At 41.4% G+C, this 18,249-nt stretch overlaps 1 protein-coding gene across 5 annotated transcripts in view; it reads right to left on the bottom strand.

Moving 5' to 3' along the window:
* TPM1 (tropomyosin 1) overlaps positions 1 to 14,546 on the bottom strand; it is a 43,253-nt gene extending 28,707 nt beyond the window's left edge. For 2 of the 5 annotated variants that reach the window (XM_088446446.1, XM_088446437.1), the window contains exons 1-2: positions 14,304 to 14,546; positions 12,945 to 13,070 (exon numbers count right to left, since the gene is read on the bottom strand). In XM_088446446.1, the coding sequence (XP_088302572.1) occupies positions 12,945 to 13,070; positions 14,304 to 14,417 (240 nt within the window). In that variant the 5' untranslated portion in view covers positions 14,418 to 14,546. Of the gene's footprint in view, positions 1 to 1,136; positions 1,292 to 12,944; positions 13,071 to 14,303 lie in introns of those variants that run through there. The other 3 variants (XM_088446429.1, XM_088446454.1, XM_088446450.1) reach the window with 3 other exon arrangements.
* Positions 14,547 to 18,249: the final 3,703 nt, after the last annotated feature.

The following is an 18,249-nucleotide window of genomic DNA, read 5'->3' as shown; positions in this document are numbered from 1 at the left end:
AAAGGACCTCTGACGTGACACCCACGTGACCAGCGACCAAAGGAGGAGGTGCAAGGATCCGAACGGGGGGCCAAAAGTGGTCCCTCGCGGGCTCGCTACCCTTCGGAATATATTCCCCCTCTATGCTCACATGGATGGTAACACTGGAGCAGTCCGGCGCTGCCAAAGCAGTCACGTGGTTGCAACGTCAGAGATGTCCTTTCTCCAAATAGGATCTAGCTGCAACCGTACAGGCATAGTTGACAGCTCCCACTATCATCTGTGCCTGTATTGACCGCATTCATTACTTCTGGGAGTATAGCATACCAGCTCCAACTTTCACCTCTGTACTCACCACTCCCACTGTCACACTATACTCCCAGTAATAATGAGTGAGGGCAGTACAGGCAGAGGTGGCAGTGGGTACTACTGGCACAGTGCCAATGAGTGTGGGAAGTACATGCAAAGGTGGCAGTGGAAGCTGCTGACACAATGGCAATGAGTGTGGGCAGTACAGGCCGTGGGAGGCACTGAGTGTGGGCAGTACATGCAAAGGTGGCAGTGGAAGTTGCTAACACAATGCCAATGAGTGTGGACAGTACAGGCCGTGGGAGCTGCTGGCACAGTGGCAATGAGTGTGGGCAGTACAGGCCATGGGAGCTGCTGGCACAGTGGCAATGAGTGTGGGCAGTACATGAAAAAATGGCAGTGGGAGCTGCTGGCACAGTGGTAAGGAGTGTGGGCAGTACAGGCCATGGGAACTGCTGGCATAGTGGCACTGAGTGTGGGCAGTAGAGGCAGAGGTGGCAGTGGGTAATACTGGCACAGTGCCAATGAGTGTGGGCAGTACATGCAAAGATGGCAGTGGAAGTTGTTAACACAATGGCATTGAGTGTGGGCAGTACAGGCCGTGGCAGCTGCTGGCACAGTGGCACTGACTGTGGGTAATACATGAATAGGTGGCAGTGGGAGCTGCTGACAATGGCAATGTGTGTGGGCAGGACAGGCCGTGGGAGTGGGTGGCTGGGTGCTACTGGTACAATGGCAGAGTGTGGGCAGTACAGGCCGTGTGAGCTGCTGACACTGTGGAAGTGAGTGTGGGCTGGGCAGGCAGAGGTGGCGGTGCACAGGGAGTAGGTAGTAGGGGTTATTCTTACTGTCTCTCTCAGCTTCTTCTCCGCGTCCAGTTCTCTCTGCAGCCTCTCAGCCCTCTCCTCTGCCGCGTCCGCCTGGTCTTGCAGACACTTGATTTTCCTCTTCACGGCCTCCAGGGAAGTCATGCCGGCCATGTCTGCCTCTCTCACTACAGCTGCAGCAGCGGCGGAGACTGCTCTTACTTCCGGTTACTTTTACTCACTCTTAACTACACCCAGTGTAAGCCGGAGCGGGATTCGCCCCCTCTATGGATAAATGGCTTTCACTCTGACTCGCTCAGTCCGCATACAGGAAGTCTCCTCCTTACATAGGCTCCAACCCCTCCAATTAACCCTCAAATTAGAGGCCAGCAGCGATGCACAGAGCCGGGATGGGCTGCTGCTGCCGCTGCCCCACGGATTCAGTATCTGCCCCGGCCTGACTACAGGGTGAGGGGGGATCGGGCTATCAATGCAATAACCTCCCGCTCACACATGGACAGACACACCTAACACACGACCCTACTAAGATTCCTTGTCTGCTGCCCAAGGTAAAGGAGGGACTCTACTGCCACCTAATGGCAGTTTGATAGATAACATTTTACACTGTCAGCCTGGAAGAGGACATGAAATATTGAATTGTTTTTTTTGTTAATAAGGGGTATCTTACATAAGCAACAACTCTGGAAGTACTCAAATACATCGCATTACTAAAAGTTACATCTATTTGGACTGAAAATAATCTAAAAGCAGTGGTAGCTGTAAGAATATCAATAACAACTTTAGTATGTAAATAAAATTGTAATTTAATATAAAAGTATCTGCAGGCCTTGTCATGCATTCACGCAAATTTACAGGCCACACACATTTTATAGCCGAATGAGATCGAAACCTTGTTTACTGTAATGTTAGTCTTTATTGTTCATATCATTTTTTATAACACACTTTATTTTATTCTCTAATCACACAATTATCTATAGTATAGGAAGGAATTAGTGGCAACTTTAATGGCAACTATAAATCTGGTTGCAGTATTTTACGTTACATAGATGCCTTTTTGTAACTGGATTTATCAGTGAGACTAATATACACCAAACTGATACTGGTTGCTTCATATCAAGTTGTCACATGTACAGTAGAGGACAAGCATCTTTTTCGATGGCCCCTTTTACTGCTTACTGTCCGGTCTATTCAGCAATTATTTTCTTACATAAAAAACCGGAAACTATGATTTCTATATTTTTTCTGTAAATTCCCTATTCAGCAATTGGATAATGGAGAAGAGAACGTAATTATCTTCTCCTCTGATTCCCATCTCGCTGAATACTGCACTGTAGGGATCAGCCATTGATCTCTACAGTGCTTTAACGCTGTTTGCTATTCAGCAAAGCAAAAAGTGTTAAATCACTCAAAAAATATTTACTTTATATACCGCCATTTCAGAATGGCGTTATATGAAGAATATACTTAAATATCCCGAAAACTGCAGGGACAGAGGGAAATTTTCCCATAAGTCCCTGCAGCATCTTGTAAGCCCGCCCAGTCTCCGTCCCTGCTTTCCGGTGATTGGCGGCAGCTAAGTCCGACTAGAGCCTTTTAAACCTGACGAAATTGATTGACAGATGTATACAGGCTTTATACTAACCTGTATACATGTATATGTGCGATTATATTTAACATTTATATATAAATGTTAAATATAAAAGCACATAAATATACATGTATACAGGCTAGTATAAAGCCTGTATACACATGTCAAACAATTTCGGGAGGCTGGAGCTGTACTTACCCCGTCAGCGTTCACCGCAAGCAGGGACGGAGACTGTTCCCAAGCGCATTACTGAGCATGCGCAGAGAAACAAACAGAAGTTTTGGAATCCTGAAAACAATACTTTCCGTGACATCGCAGGGACAGCGTGTTACCGCAACCGCTGTCCCTGCTCAAAATATTGCAGCATAGCTTCCATATTTTATCATAATTGATAAAATCTCGTGATGATGTTGCCCGATAATATTCTGGGCAACATCGTCACTCTTGCTGAATAGACCCCTGTATGGTACTTGGACTGCTGTACAGTACAGTTATGTGCTTATTAGACAGTCTGTGTTTTGGGAGAGACCGATGTTACAGGTAAGTAGCAAGGAGAGTGATAACTGGCTGTTTTGGGAGCAAAGCATACTTGCTGACTTTCCTGTAATGGCCGTGAGGCTCCCAAAAATCGTATAGCGCTCCTGGCCCCCACAAGAGAGGGCAAGTCTCTCGGGCTGACTTTAGGTTGACGACCAATAAATCGACATTCTAAAATATCTACATGGTTAAAATGGCAACATGTTCATGTCGACATTTAGCATATCCACACCAGAATGTTGACATACAGATTTTTTTCTTTTTTCAGCCTATCCCTAACCCTAAAAATAAGCATAAAACTGTATGTCAACATTCTGGTGAAGACATGTTAAATATTGATATTATGAACATGTTGACATTTTAACCATGGTGACATTTTTGAATGTCAACATATTGTTAGCTTCTGAATGTCAACACGGACTTTAGGAAGGCAGTCACCTTTCTGAATGTCGACATTCTGACCAGATACCCTAAAAACTGGCTAAAAGGAAAAAAACATAAGAATGAATTTAGGTAAAAATACATGTGCACAAATAAGAATAGTGAAAAGATTAAGGGGCTATTTATCAATGCTTTATGCCTATGGAGGCACTCTCGCAGGGGAGGAATCGTCAATCCCTCTCCAGCAGCCTTTTACCAGCTCTGGTAATTGACAAAATTAAGACGCGTATCCACTAGCAGATACCAGCACGATAGTACGATTACGACATTGTAATTGTACCGTCGTTCCCCTTCCCCCCGCAGTGCCGACACTGAACTATTGATCGTTCAGTGTAGGCACATTAATCATCTTTGAACATGGGCAATCTGTCGTTATCGGCAGATTGACCAGCATGTTCAGTAGATAACTGATGTCGGAAACTACCAACGGGAGCGCGCATCGCTGGTCGTTTCCAACATAATAGTGCCTGATTTGTGCACAATTACTGAGCGATTGTGTTATTACGATATCGTAATTGTGCAATCGCTCAGTAACATCGCGTAGTGGATACGCGGCTTTAGGACGAGTCTTTTCAAAATGTGAAGTGCTCCTCCGATGTGCCCGGGATTTAACTAGAAGGGAAATCGTTTCCCGCAACCATTGTCCATGCAAATTAATTTTATTACATAGCCAGGATAGTATCGTTAAAAATTCATATGTCCGCTATTATTAATACTTAGACCTCCAAGACCCACTATGATTATAACTACAAAAAACTGTGCACAATGCACTGCTGTTTACTTGTGAGTTGGCATTATGTTCTAATAAATCCTAATGTAGCTGTAATAAAGGCAGTGGAGCACTAACTTATTGGCAATGTGAATTATGTAGTTTATGGACATATCTCCACTATTATAAATATACAGTCATTTTTAATCATTGTGCTAGGTTAGGGATCTATTTGATCTATTTTGATATGTAGAGATGCCAGAAGGACACGGACATCTTAGCCCAATTATACTCAATGGGATCAGATTTTGACATACATGGTGCAGACACTGCAAGTTTCCGCGCACACATGCTGCCTATGCAATCGTAGTGGCTAATTTATGCACACCCAGGAAACAGCGTTCAAACAGTCACTCAGTTTGCGGTGGTTTCCTCTGAGCATCAGTAATCCCAAAGCGCATGCATAGTGCGGCTTATACGCATGCGCAATGGCAAACAATCGCTTGATCTGTGGGCCTGATTCAGAGCCAGACGCTCTGACCAGAGCACTCGCTCTGAATCAGGGCCGTCCTAGTTAAATTTGGAGCGGCCTTTTGGACGCTCGCATAGCTGTGGGTTACCACCCACAGCTTATGCGAGCGTCCATGATGATGGTCGCGATGGTCAAGACCATTGGGCTTGTGACGAGACCCGGCGGTAGGGTCTCGCTGCCGCAAGCCCTGGAGTGATTTTGGCTCTATCAGAGTCAAAATCACTCCCACTGACATCACTAGTGATGTCAGTGGGGCCGGACCCAGACGGTAGGTGTTCCCATGTGAACGCCTCCGTCTGGGCAGCCACGTCCCGGCACGCCCACCAAAGGGGGCGTGCTGTCACTCACCATCGACAGCACACCCCCTTTGTAGCGAGACCCCGAGCGACAGCTTTCCCGTCGCTCGCCGGGTCTCACGCATGCGCACGACGGAGCAGCCTCCGTCGTGCGCATGCGCATTTGGGTAACATCGACCCGCTTGTGAGCGTCCTGCGCGAGACCCCGTGTCCATAGTTGCACTTGCGATTAGTACTGAATCAGGCCCCAAATATGAAATAGATAAGAGACAACTCTCCATCTTGCATATGAAAATATTTTTGTTTTTATTGCTAAAACACAAAATTGTTATTTTTATATATATATATATATGTATATATATATATATATATATATATATATGCATGTATGCATGTGAGAAGAAAGAGCACATATTAGCGCCAGAGGTGCATTCACAATCAGAAAATCACAAGCAGTTCTCTAGTCCAAGCTCCTGCCCAAGGCCACACACAAATAATCTCAGATATATATGACTGGTTGCTGTTCTTCATGTGCTCACAATTATTGTTAACACACCTTTACTATAATAGGGCTGGGTAAGAACGCCCCTTCTCTCCCCTAGGCATAAGTGCCAGACTCACACAAGTCTACATAGGCACAATATTAGTGTCATATGTAGATGTTCACACAGGCAGAATGCAGTGGTCTGGTAAGGATAGTGCACTCAGAGGGGCCGATTCAATTGTTAGTGCCGGTGATTGTCAGTGCCAGGCACACGACGGAGCAATTCAATTGCTGCTCCGTTATTGTGTGAACAGCTGCCGTCACTAGCATTTCTGCGCAGCCCCCTCCTGAGGAGGCGAGCAGAAATGTGCGAAAAGTCCGCGGTTTGGGCATCCTAACCAGGACTTTAGATGGATTTAGCCGCTGTACGCGGCTAAATCATGTCTAATTAGCTGCGACAAGAACGATAATTAATGGGCACCCAAAAACAATTAAATTGCTACATTGGGTGCCCACTAATTACCTCGGTGCACAAAATAATTGAGTTGCATTGTGTGAAAGCAGAAATCTATACTGACATTTATTTATATTGTTTTACATACAGTAAAAAGGTAGTTTTGTCTTTATCAGCAAATAAACTAATATAAATGGGACTCTATAATGTACCATATACAAGACTGTACTGTTCTAATCTAAAAGGTTGCTGCATATTTTACATTACAGTACAACTGTATGAATTAGTAATTTCACTATGATATCCTACTAATAAAGTTATTAATATAAATACATTCCTGTAAAGATAAAACCTTTCAATGTATCTTTTGGATATGATTTACCGGTGGCATAAGTAACACAACAACATAAATAATATTAGGTAGTTTAAACCAGTTAATTATATATATTGCCATATCATCGGGACAACTAAGAATTACACAGGTTCTATGGCTGGCTAAATTCAAGACTGGATTTCACCTTCCTTTAATCATAAATCATAGGTGTCCCAGATTAAAGGGATATATCGCATATATATATATAGCCTATATACAGGGTCTGGTTCTGAGGTGGGAATAAAGCAAAAAAAAAGAGCAAGTAACTTTGCACCTTGGTAAAACCATGCTGTACTGCAGCGCCTGAGTACACAATGGTTTTACCAAGGTGCAAAGTTACTTGCTCTTTTTTTGCTTTATTCCCACCTCAGAACCAGTCCCTATATATATAGGCATGCTATAATATCCCTTTAAAATGTGCAGAGGGATCTAGACTTGTGAAGAGTGTGTCCAAAGTTAAAAGTAAAGCTGTCCAGCAGTTATGTTATGGGCTACATGCAAAAGCAGTCTGTATTTACCCTGCCTACAAAACAAAGTATGTTTTTGCACCTCTTGCATTGCAACATGGTTTGTCCAGGTGCAGAGTTACTTGTTCTTTTTTGCTTTACTCCCAAATCAGAATCAGGCCCATTATATTCTCTTATTTTATGGCCAGGATGGGGCATTTTCATCATTAGTTACCGATGGCCCTGCGTAAATTATGTATACAATTTGCTGTGGCAGACACTAATGCACCAAAGCAATTCAGTATTGCCCCGGTGCCAGGGCAGTTGCTCTGAAAAGCAGCTGTCCTACGAGCCCTGCCATTACTACTTTTGACACTAACTGCAGTAAAACGTTATACTGATGGGCATTTTTACTTTGTCTAGTCATGCGCACAGTGAGGGCTGGAGGAGGTGAATGGATCCCACTTTGCACTCCGAATCTCCTTCCAATAGGAAGGAGTGGGACTCATCGGTGTACTAATGGTGAAAGGGTCCGTTACATAAAACATGGGGAAACTACTGTTTCTGCATGTATAACGGACCCGCTCACCTTGATGAATAGCTCTCTAAATATTATATTACTATAAGTTTGCAGATCATCCTGCAATTAATGTTATACCATAGCATTGATATCTTTAAATCAACAAACTTTAAAAACATAAATGCTATCCTGAGTAATATACAAACTGGTTATAAATAAAGATGTTTTATACCAAGGCAAATAGGCAAGAGGCTGGCTTCTAAAATGACAGTTTGGATCTGAATGGTCGATATGGGTTACACCAACTTTTTCTTTTGAACTAGATTACAAAAATGTCTCCCATTGATTTCATAACAGAATACAAAGCACATTTCTACAGTGAGTATTATTTCTTAGTTCCAACAGAGGGTGCTATTTACTGTTCTGCTAAAAGAGAACTGTTAATAGTTGATATCACCTTGGATTCTACAGGGCATATGTATCCATTATTGGGATTCAGAGCCGATAATTGTAATTTCTCATTGCCACTATTCACGGCAATAAGAACTTATATACTGCCCGAATGTATCAAATACCATATACAGAGACAGGGGCTCTGAAAGCCTGTCCCGCATCAGTGGTCACTTCACATCGGGAGGAACCCACTGGCAGTAATTTTTGAGAATGTAGCCCATAGGCTACAGCGGCTACCGCCATCTTCAGATAGCGTTAGTTGTGGAGAGCAAACTCCAGAATGCTTTGCATCCCGGAGCTCAGTAAATCTGACAGCATTGCATCCCCTATGGACACCTATGGGGCTGCAGCTGCTGTCAGAAATGGTGGGAGCACAGCAGATATAGGAGGTATACATAGGGGCGATACTTAATATTTGCAGGTATTCCCCAAATATAGGTGTTTTTTGGGGTGTATGCTGCAAATATCGAATGATAAATAGGCCCTTCCATATCATGACAAGAACTCTTTTTGGAAAAAATTATATTTCTTCTTTTTTCTACAACCCTTATTTTGCTGGACTTTTGTTTTAACCACCCTCTGAACAGGCGTTCAGCTAACCCTTATTTTTATTGTGGTGGCAAATAAATTCAAATTCAATATAGATACTACGTGAAACTATTAATAACTATATTATTGTTGTATAAACTTTGATAAACAAATATAATTTTGATTATTGTACTTTATATATTTATGTATGTGTGTAAAAATAAATAAATAAATAAATATATATATATATATATATATATATATATATATTACTATGAGGGAGATGTACTAAGCCGTAGAGAGAGATAAAGTACAAACCAATTAGCTCCTGTCACTTTACACACTGGTAGTTTAAAAAATGGCAGAAGCTGATCAGCAGGTACTTTATCTCTCTCCAAGGCTTAGTACAATAGTACTTTGTGTATGCAGCAGTAACCAGACACGGCACTCAAGGATTTATGAAAAAAAGTATATTCACATATGCATAATGATTACCAATGTTTCTGGGCTGCACAGAGCCCTGCAGTAGCAAATTTGTTGCGGGGATTTTAACTAAGTTACTGTATCACTACTGCAGTGTAAGCATGACTAAAGCTGGGTACACACTAGACCACAGGTTCTCAAACTCGGTCCTCAGGACCCCAAACAGTGCATGTTTTCCAGGTCTCCACACTGAATCAAGTTAAATAATTAGCTCCACCTGTGGACCTTTTAAAATGTGTCAGCATGTAATGATTACAACTGTGAAAGTGCTGGGGTACCTGCAAAACGTGAACTGTGTGGGGTCCTGAGGACCGAGTTTGAGAACCACTGCACTAGACAATATATTGGATGATTTGTCGTTTTGAGGCGAATCAGAACAACAAATCATCCACATTGTCCAGTGTGTATGCACTATTGCGCACTCCAGTGCGTCGTTCATCGTATCTTCAGATCTGCCTGCAGTGCATGCTTCTGGATGTGGCGGGGGAATGCTATATCGGGCGGTCATACACAGATCGTGCAGTGTGTATTGACTGCACGATATATCGTCCAGTCACATCTGCCGTCGCTGGGTACACACATCGTTTATTGTGTACCTGGCTTTAGGCATACGTACAGTTTTAGTTCTAGATTCATAGGTATTAGCAGTTGTGTGTGTGTTGTGTGTTTATATATATGTATATATATGTATATATAAATATGTATATATATATAATATGCATATCTCCAGTGTGTATGCACTATTGTGCACTCCCGTACGTCGTTCCTCATATTTTCAGATCTGCCTGTGTGTGTGTGTGTGTTTGTGTGTGTATGTATATATAATATATATATATACATATATATATATATATATATAATTTATATAAAAATAACTCAGCACTCTCTTCACAAAGCACCTCATACTTATTGTACTTACAGTAGAACAAGTCACTAGATCCTAAGAGTATGTGTGTGTGTGTTGATATACAGCAGGTAGGTACTCAGCTATGGAATTTGATAGGGGAGGAAGTACTGGTAGACAAGATGGGATCATTTTACATATGCTTTAATGCATTTTAGTGGAGTTTTTTTAAATCAAATTGCAAAAGAACAACCTTATTCAGAAAAAAATGTTTTATATATATATATATATATATATATATATATATATATATATATAAATGTTATCTTATTAATACTACCATGTGAAATGTTTGATAGTATATTTGAATGGGTGGATGGGTTTTCACTGATGAGTTTAACATTGTGTATCATAATGGAGAAACAATGAGTTTAAAACTGGTTTAACTCATAAAGGGTTCCACTGAGGCCTCTAATGAATACAAAAATGGATTTAACTCATAAATGAAGAGTTTTCCATTACAAACAGTGCGGCTGTAATGATCATTAGTATTACAACAGCCAAATCTTAAGTACTAATTATACAAAACTTCCCTTATAGGTAATATTCTGGCAGAGAATAACATATGCCTATGAAGTATTTTATTCCATTTGTTACATTGCCTAGCCTTCGGCCTTCCTATAATTAACCAATTCATTAAGACAAGTCTCTTCTTGCTTCTAACATTAAACAAACACCAATAACTGTTCCTAAATTTCCAAATGAAATCCGCTCTCCCTGACTGGATTCTGCATGGAGAGCGATTTCTAAATAGTCAACATACTTTTCCTTATAAGGAATATCTGTCTGGAATCCATATGCAGCCTCATTCACTCCACAATACAGAATGTTCCATTGTATCATAGCCTACAAGCTTCAACCCTATGCACTGCTCACATTACATCTGTACTCAGCTGGCTTTAAAAAGTCAATATTGTTTTAACACTTTCCTAAAGATTAGATTTTTTATTTTTGGAATGAAATAATCTAAAACATCCACTCTCAATCTATGGAATTAGATTTAAAGTATGTAAATAGTAAAAAATAATAATAAAAAAAAATTGTTATTTATATTAATCTATAATCTAAATATTTTCCCTACTGCACATTTTGTTATGTCTATGTGTAAAAAGAGTAAGTATAAGCTGTTTGGTGAATGGAAAAAAAACATGTAATGTACAGATAGTCTCATCATGTAGGCATTGTATATTGTAGGATACACCCCAGAACAAAGTTATTTAACACTTGACAGGGAGCAGACAGCTGAGGCAGAGAGTCTTGAGTGTATACCATATAAAGCTTGGAGTTATATATAAACCAAATGTGCTCCTATCTCTGCACTCTGCAGGGCCAGCAAGTATCATCTTCCTCCTTACTTTACTGTAAGGGCTAGATTTCTCCTTGGCAGCATGGAGGAAAGAGGTCACTGCAAAATTTAAATGGCTCCTGTCATCTACTAAGACTCTTTTCTCTGTGACCTCATCAGCTAACAATAGAAAGGCATCACCAAGATATAAACGTACAAATCTCTCTTTCCTTTGCCATTTTTCTCCCAGCTGTAACACAAGTTGTAAAATTCCACAGACACAAAAAAACAGTTCTACCAAAAAAAGGCTCTTCCACAGCCATAGAAACATCTGTTCAATACACCGAAAATCATGAAAATCATTTCCCAAATGTAAAACCTAAAGGTTTTTCTGCATCATGTTTGTGAATTATTTTTTTATATATTGGAATGGTAGTTATTTACATTCTATAGTGGCTACAAAAAAATGTTCTGCAGGTAATATTACACATTAATGAGGTTTGCATTTAATTTAAATAAGTCAAAATATAGATGACAATCAGTATGCAATTGTTTAATACAATTTGACTGTTTAATAGTCAATAGATGGCTGAGATTGGGAATAATAGGGTCTAATGGAAAAAGGACCCCAACATACAACCTAATGAAAATATTCATTTGTATGCTGATGCTGACATGCTTTAATAAAATTATATAAAAGCAAAATTATATATTTTTTTTACTAAAAAATCACCTTAAATACAATTACAATAATATCAACTATATCAGTGTTTCCCAACCTCGGGCCTCAAGGCACACTAACAGTCCTGGTTTTAGTGATAGCCATGGTTGAGCACAGATGTTAAATCAAAATAACTGAATACTAATTAAGTCACCTGTGCTCAAGTTTGGCTAGCCTTAAAACCTGGACTGTTAGTGTGCCTTGAGGACCGTGGTTGGGAACCCCTGGACTATATTATGGTACTGTATCAAATCCTGGTTGTGGTGGGGGAGGGAGGGTAGACATTGTTACTTTCTGTACAGCCTTTAAATTTGCCTTGAACCCATAAGATAAGGGCATGCATGACAAATATTTCTTTAAATTAGAATTATGACACATAAATAGCTATGTCATTCCCAATAACTGTTCATTTAATGCCCAGTTTCCTTCCCTATGGCAATACTATCTTCAATTGGGACATACAATATATTTCTTATATCACTCCAATTACACTGTCTGAGAATCTACACTGAACCCTGGGAGAATTTACATTTTGCTGCCCCCTATGGGAAAGTTGTCAGTGTCCCTAATAGGAAGTGGTTATAAATATATTTATGTATGTTTGTGCATACACACATATAAAACAAACACTGTGGACTGCTTAAAGTATATATGGGCCTTAGTTACATGAGTTGCATATTAATCACACCACAAAACACTATAGTGTTCTACTGTATTGTACTTGTGAATTAATCCATATTATACTAATAAACTGGCCTATAGGCTAGTTAAGGGAAGATAGATTAAATCAAATGATCCCTCTTCACACTGTTAGTTTGTTAAACGTATGTACTTTCTCCAATCTTTAAATATGTTTCAGCAAGAGGCTATGACATATAAACAGATTGTATGGACTAAAAATGAAACAAAAAAACCCTGTGTGTAATGTCCCATGCTCCTGTGTGACACATGCAGTGCATTGTGGGGAAGAATATCTGAATGGAGCAAGTGCAAAGCTAGAGTGTCATAGCAAAAATGAAAAAAATAAAATCAGGGGGTGTGCAATGGTCAGGGACTTTGTTTAACCTCAACTTACATCAGTGGCTTTCTTCTCGGCAAGTTCCAACTTCTCTTGGGCATCTTTAAGAGCTTCTGAATATTTGTCCAACTCATCCTCAGTACCTTTTAGTTTCTTCTGCAGTGCTACAAGTTCATCCTCCAGCTGATACAGGGTTGTTCAAATGCCATTGTGGGGTAGTGGGTGGATGGGCGAGGGTTGTGACGAGGGGGCAATAAGGTGGTGCAGCAGGCAACAGAGGTGCAGAGAGACAGTACAGGACAGGAACCAGGAGGAGGGAGAGAGAGAGAGAAAGAGAGAGAGAGAATACAGTTAGACAGATGTCATTGGTACAGCCATATACCTTAGTGGCCTTCTCCTCTGAAGTTAGGAGGCTCTCCTCAGCATGATGAAGGTCATCCAAAATCTTATCTCTCAAATCCTCTGTCACCCGCAGCTGCTTTTCCATTTGGGCAATCTCTTCCTCTAACTAATGGGTTTCATAATGGTTAAAAAGAAAATAAAATATATATATATATATATATGTTTGCATACGTATCTATCTATCTATCTATCTATCTATCTATCTATCTATCTATCTATCTATCTATCTATCTATCTATCTATCTATCTATCTATCTATCACCATGTGAATTATGTAATATGTGGAAGAAGCAAGAGTATTGAATCTGTTAATAATTAAAGCCTCACTCACAGAGATGAATTAAAAGAATCCAGACTGGGTGATGAAAAGTTTGCAGCATTACAAACATTAAAGACATTGGTAAAATGGTATATTCTCCATATGCAAATTCAACTCTGTAAACCAGACTTTCAATTAAACTTTCAGTTCAAAGCAGAGTAACATTATAGATCTATCCCAGTTACTTAGATACATATAACACTGTGACTGCAGTCAATGTGTTTCCAGACCTTCTTCTCACCCACTGTAATACAGCGCTGAGCTCCTCTGTGTGAGTTAAACAGTTAACCAGGTCTATCTAGACATGCTGGGCTATAGCCAGCTTCAGCAACACACAAAGAGAAAACTTTCTTTTTCCTTCTTTCTGGTCTCAAATAATCATTATCTATCTATCTATCTATCTATCTATCTATCTATCTATCTATCTATCTATCTATCTATCTATCTATCATGGAGAAAATTTATCACTAGCACATTTGAGGATAATCCACTATAGGTCAATTTAGTGACAATGAAAACTGATTATACAATGATGTACTTTCCAGGACTATAGGAAAAGTGTACCCGTGATTATCACTGAGTATAGATGATTTGTATTACAGGGGTTTGAACCAAGGTGGCATTTGATGTCGTCCATTGGCACTGCTATAGACGGGGCAAGTGGCTCTGGAGGAGAAGGGATTTCCCAAGCAGACCTGTTTGCTCTTGTCCTCTGCTCCCTTCTTGTCAGCTTCAGCTTGTTCTGCTCTGTCCAAGGCATTTTCCTTGTCGAGCTTGAGCATCTGCATCTTCTTCTTGATGGCGTCCATGGCTGGTGTTTGGGTGGGGGGTTAGTCAGACAGAGAAACGGGACAGGGAACAGAGCCTTGGAGGATGCAGAGAGCGGTTCAGTCCTTCTTAGTCTGAGCCCTGGGCTGGAGTGCAAACTCTCAGCTGTCCCAGTCTCAGAAATATGTACCAGGGAAGGGTGAGGGGGGGCAGAGAAATTCCTCAGGACACCCAATACTTTTTTGGGAGCCTTGCCTTTCTCTCCTAGTGCTGGCTTTTTTTAAGGCTGGCTCCTTCTATTCGCTGCAGCCGACCATTTGACTGCATTTGACTATATAAGGGGTGTGATGGGCAGAGGCATACATTGGGTGGATGGGAGGGGGACACTGGGGGAGCGCAGCCTGTTCCTATTTCTAAACCTCCAGGCAGGAGACCAGATGGGGGAGGTCTCTCCTGTATGGGACGTCTCAGGGCAACTCATTCAGGAACTATTTTCTTCCTGCCGGCCGGGATGTCGGGATTAAACACGAGCACAGCTATACTACGGTGTCTAATCGCACATGTACAGGTCATGTTATATGTAACTAAGTGCTGTGCTGTCTCTGTGCATTGGGACTAGTTAGCACTAGTTATGCCAAACACCTAAGTACATACACTGCACTTCTGCTTTAATATGGAGACACCCTGATAAGTCATAGCGTAATGTTCTGTAGGTGAGGTTGTTATTTATCACACGCTGGCAGCTGCTAACACATATTATATTTATTATATGCGGCTGCTCATTCTCCTGTGGCTGGCTGTCCCAAGCACACAGCAGTGTGACAGAAGCATTGCTTTATCCTGCACACCTGCTCTATCTACCATGACTCCAAAAGTACAGTTGTTTTATATTTGTAATTAGTCAGTAGTGTTATTTATTTACCATATATATATATATATATATATATATATATATATATATATATATATATATATAAATCACATATGAAAAGATGCCATCCTTAGCATCTGTTATTATTATTAATATTATAATTAAGGTTTATTATTTATATATATATATTACATATTACTGTAGGCAGCTCTTTATAGAGAATATTTTCTCATTTACATCAGTCCCTTCTCCAATGTAGGTTGTCAGGCACCCTGGGCCAGCAGCCCTGCCCTTTACCCTGACAAATGACATCATCAAGTCACAAAATAAGTGACTGTAGCATGAAAATGCCAGTCACAACCTAAGGATGCACCATACACCTTCCTATGTACTGTGTTGCTTTCCTATTGGCCCAATACACCAGCCGACAGATTGCCAGATCCTGCGATCGGATCAGAAATGGCAATCCGACAGTAGGAAATGCCGACCGGCGGCAATCTATGTTCCGTGATCTGTCGGAGGATTGGTGAAATTGTACATGTTATGTTTCACCAATTTACAAATCACGATCACAATCCGTCACTAGTGTATGGGAGCCATCTGCTGGAAATGGGTTCATTAGGGATCATCGAACGCGAGGCCCTGGACAGCAGCAATAGTTTGCATACTGTACTCCTCATGACAGCCTCGTAGCTTACAGTAACAATTTCTTCCATTAAAAAAACAAGTGGAAATATTGATACAAAAGAATATATTTAGTAACACGAGAAATGCCCTTTTTCTGGTGAAAACAGCATCCAGTTCCACTGTACATGTGTAAACCAGCAATTCCGGCTAAAGCATGCACAGGTGTTCCCTGCACTGGCCTGGCGAGTGATAAGAGTACTCAGCTGCACTTCTGACAAGTTTTTCATAAATTGGGGTGAAACTAGTGGTCTATGCCACACCCAAACCCTACCATCAGCAAGAAACAACTGGATCCGTGACTCATCGGAACATGCCACATGTTGCCAGTCCTCCAGGGTCCACTCAGCAACGTCACAACCCCAGGTGAGGCACTGCGTCAACGTCACAACCCCAGGTGAGGCACTGCGTCAACATCACAACCCCAGGTGAGGCACTGCGTCAACGTCACAACCCCAGGTGAGGCACTGCGTCAACGTCACAATCACAAGTGAAGCACTGCATCCAGTGTCCTAGTGTTAGCAGGGGCACTCTGGTGGGTCCTCTGCTCCTATATCCCATGGAAGCTGAAGAATACTCCATTGATCTGTTGGATATGCATCTGGTACCTCCTTTATTGAATTTGGATGTGATTTGAGTCAGTGTCACTTGTCTGTTACCACGGACAATTCTGGCCAGACGCTGCTGGTCATGATCATTAATCACCCGTGACCGGCTACTACAGTGTTGACGGTGAGTGGTAATGCCTTCCATGAGGTATTCCCGGTACACACGTGACACCGTAGATCGAAGAATGTCCGCACAACTTCGGAAGTCGAATGTCCCATCCGTTGGGTACCTAATATCATGCTCTGTTAGAACTCCAATAAAGCATGTCACCTTGCCATGAGGAGCCTAGCCGGTGTTCAAACTGACTCACTAGATGTCAGATTACAATTGATGCAGGTCTGGGCTTTTGCAAGACTTTACAGTACTGTGACAGCAGTGTTTGGATCTATCCTCCAAATTGCCCAACATTCAGGACAGCAGTCCCAATCATGACCTTCCAATTAGGACTTTCACACTGCAATTGGGAAGGTTCAGAGGTATGCATTTGTGGGACATGGTAAAATAGTCATTTCTATACTCTTCATATGTACCAAATTGTATTCACATTTGTGTTTGCATTCCCTTTTGTCATAATGTTGATAGGTAATTATAACATGAGCGTGGAAGGGGCCAGGACAACCATTGGGGGGCTTTTGGGAGTTAATGTGGTATGGGACCCATACAAGCCGGGAGGGAGGTGGGGGATTGAGATCATCTGCCCTCCGGCAATCTCGGACCTTGCAGAGGCGCACCATGGCCCATGCATCATGTAAAGAAAGACTATTGAATATGTGGATATATTGCAGGGTCTCAGTGGAGCTAAGTAGACCACGTCAGTATCCCACTGTGGCACTCTAACACAATGACAAGATGGCACCGTACATGTGCAGAAACCCAAAGTGGCCATCTTGGTAAGGTATGATGCTTCCCTAAAGGAGCATCATGGAGACTGTGTAGTAGTGCACTCCATTTTTCAACACCCCTTCCTTGCAAGCATCTCCATGTTACACAAACAATTTTTACTTTAGCATTAATGCAGCAACCTATAAAAAACTTTCCACATTTTTTGATAAGAACATCAGCAGGATTCTTCTTGATGACCATGATAACCACATTAATAGTTCCTTACTTTTTCAACTAATGGCTCATGTCATTAAATTACTTCAGTAACTTGTCTATCGCTGATTTCCAGTGACACCGTTCATTTCTTGACTTTCACTGAGTGCAATATTTGCAAATTCCTCATAATATCTTTTTGTTGGTTTTCCACTGTTTGATGTTGCAAAAGTTCTTGACTGTGGTTGTATGTCCTCGCTGGTAGCCTCTGGTTCAGATATGTCTCCAGCTGCTGGCATATCCAGTGAGTGACACATACTTGTTCTGCATTTCCAACTCCAGCTTTGCTTTAAGCGGTGCTGTTTCTTGGAATATAATATCTATTGACTTGACAAGCTTTCTAGTATTTGGATTCCAGAGTCTATGGACCTCATTCAGAGTCGGTCGTTGCGGCCGCACGGTCGTAAGGTAAAAGGGGCCGGATATGCAAATGAAGCGCTCGCAAGTTGCGTTGTTAAGATGGGATCATTAGCTGGACGAGCAGGGGAGGATGCGGCCGTAAGACTAAAAATACTCCCCCTTCTCGTTCGCTTTACACATCATCTCCGGGCGTATAAGGATTAATCGAGACCATCGGGAACCATCGGAGCTGCTCGTAGAGCTTAAGGTTGACC

This window comes from Taudactylus pleione, unplaced genomic scaffold, assembly GCF_031769625.1.
Source record: "Taudactylus pleione unplaced genomic scaffold, aTauple2 ptg000019l, whole genome shotgun sequence".
Taxonomy (NCBI): domain Eukaryota; kingdom Metazoa; phylum Chordata; class Amphibia; order Anura; family Myobatrachidae; genus Taudactylus; species Taudactylus pleione.
Note: the sequence above shows the minus strand (reverse complement) of the source record. Positions and strands in the feature narration are given on the sequence as shown.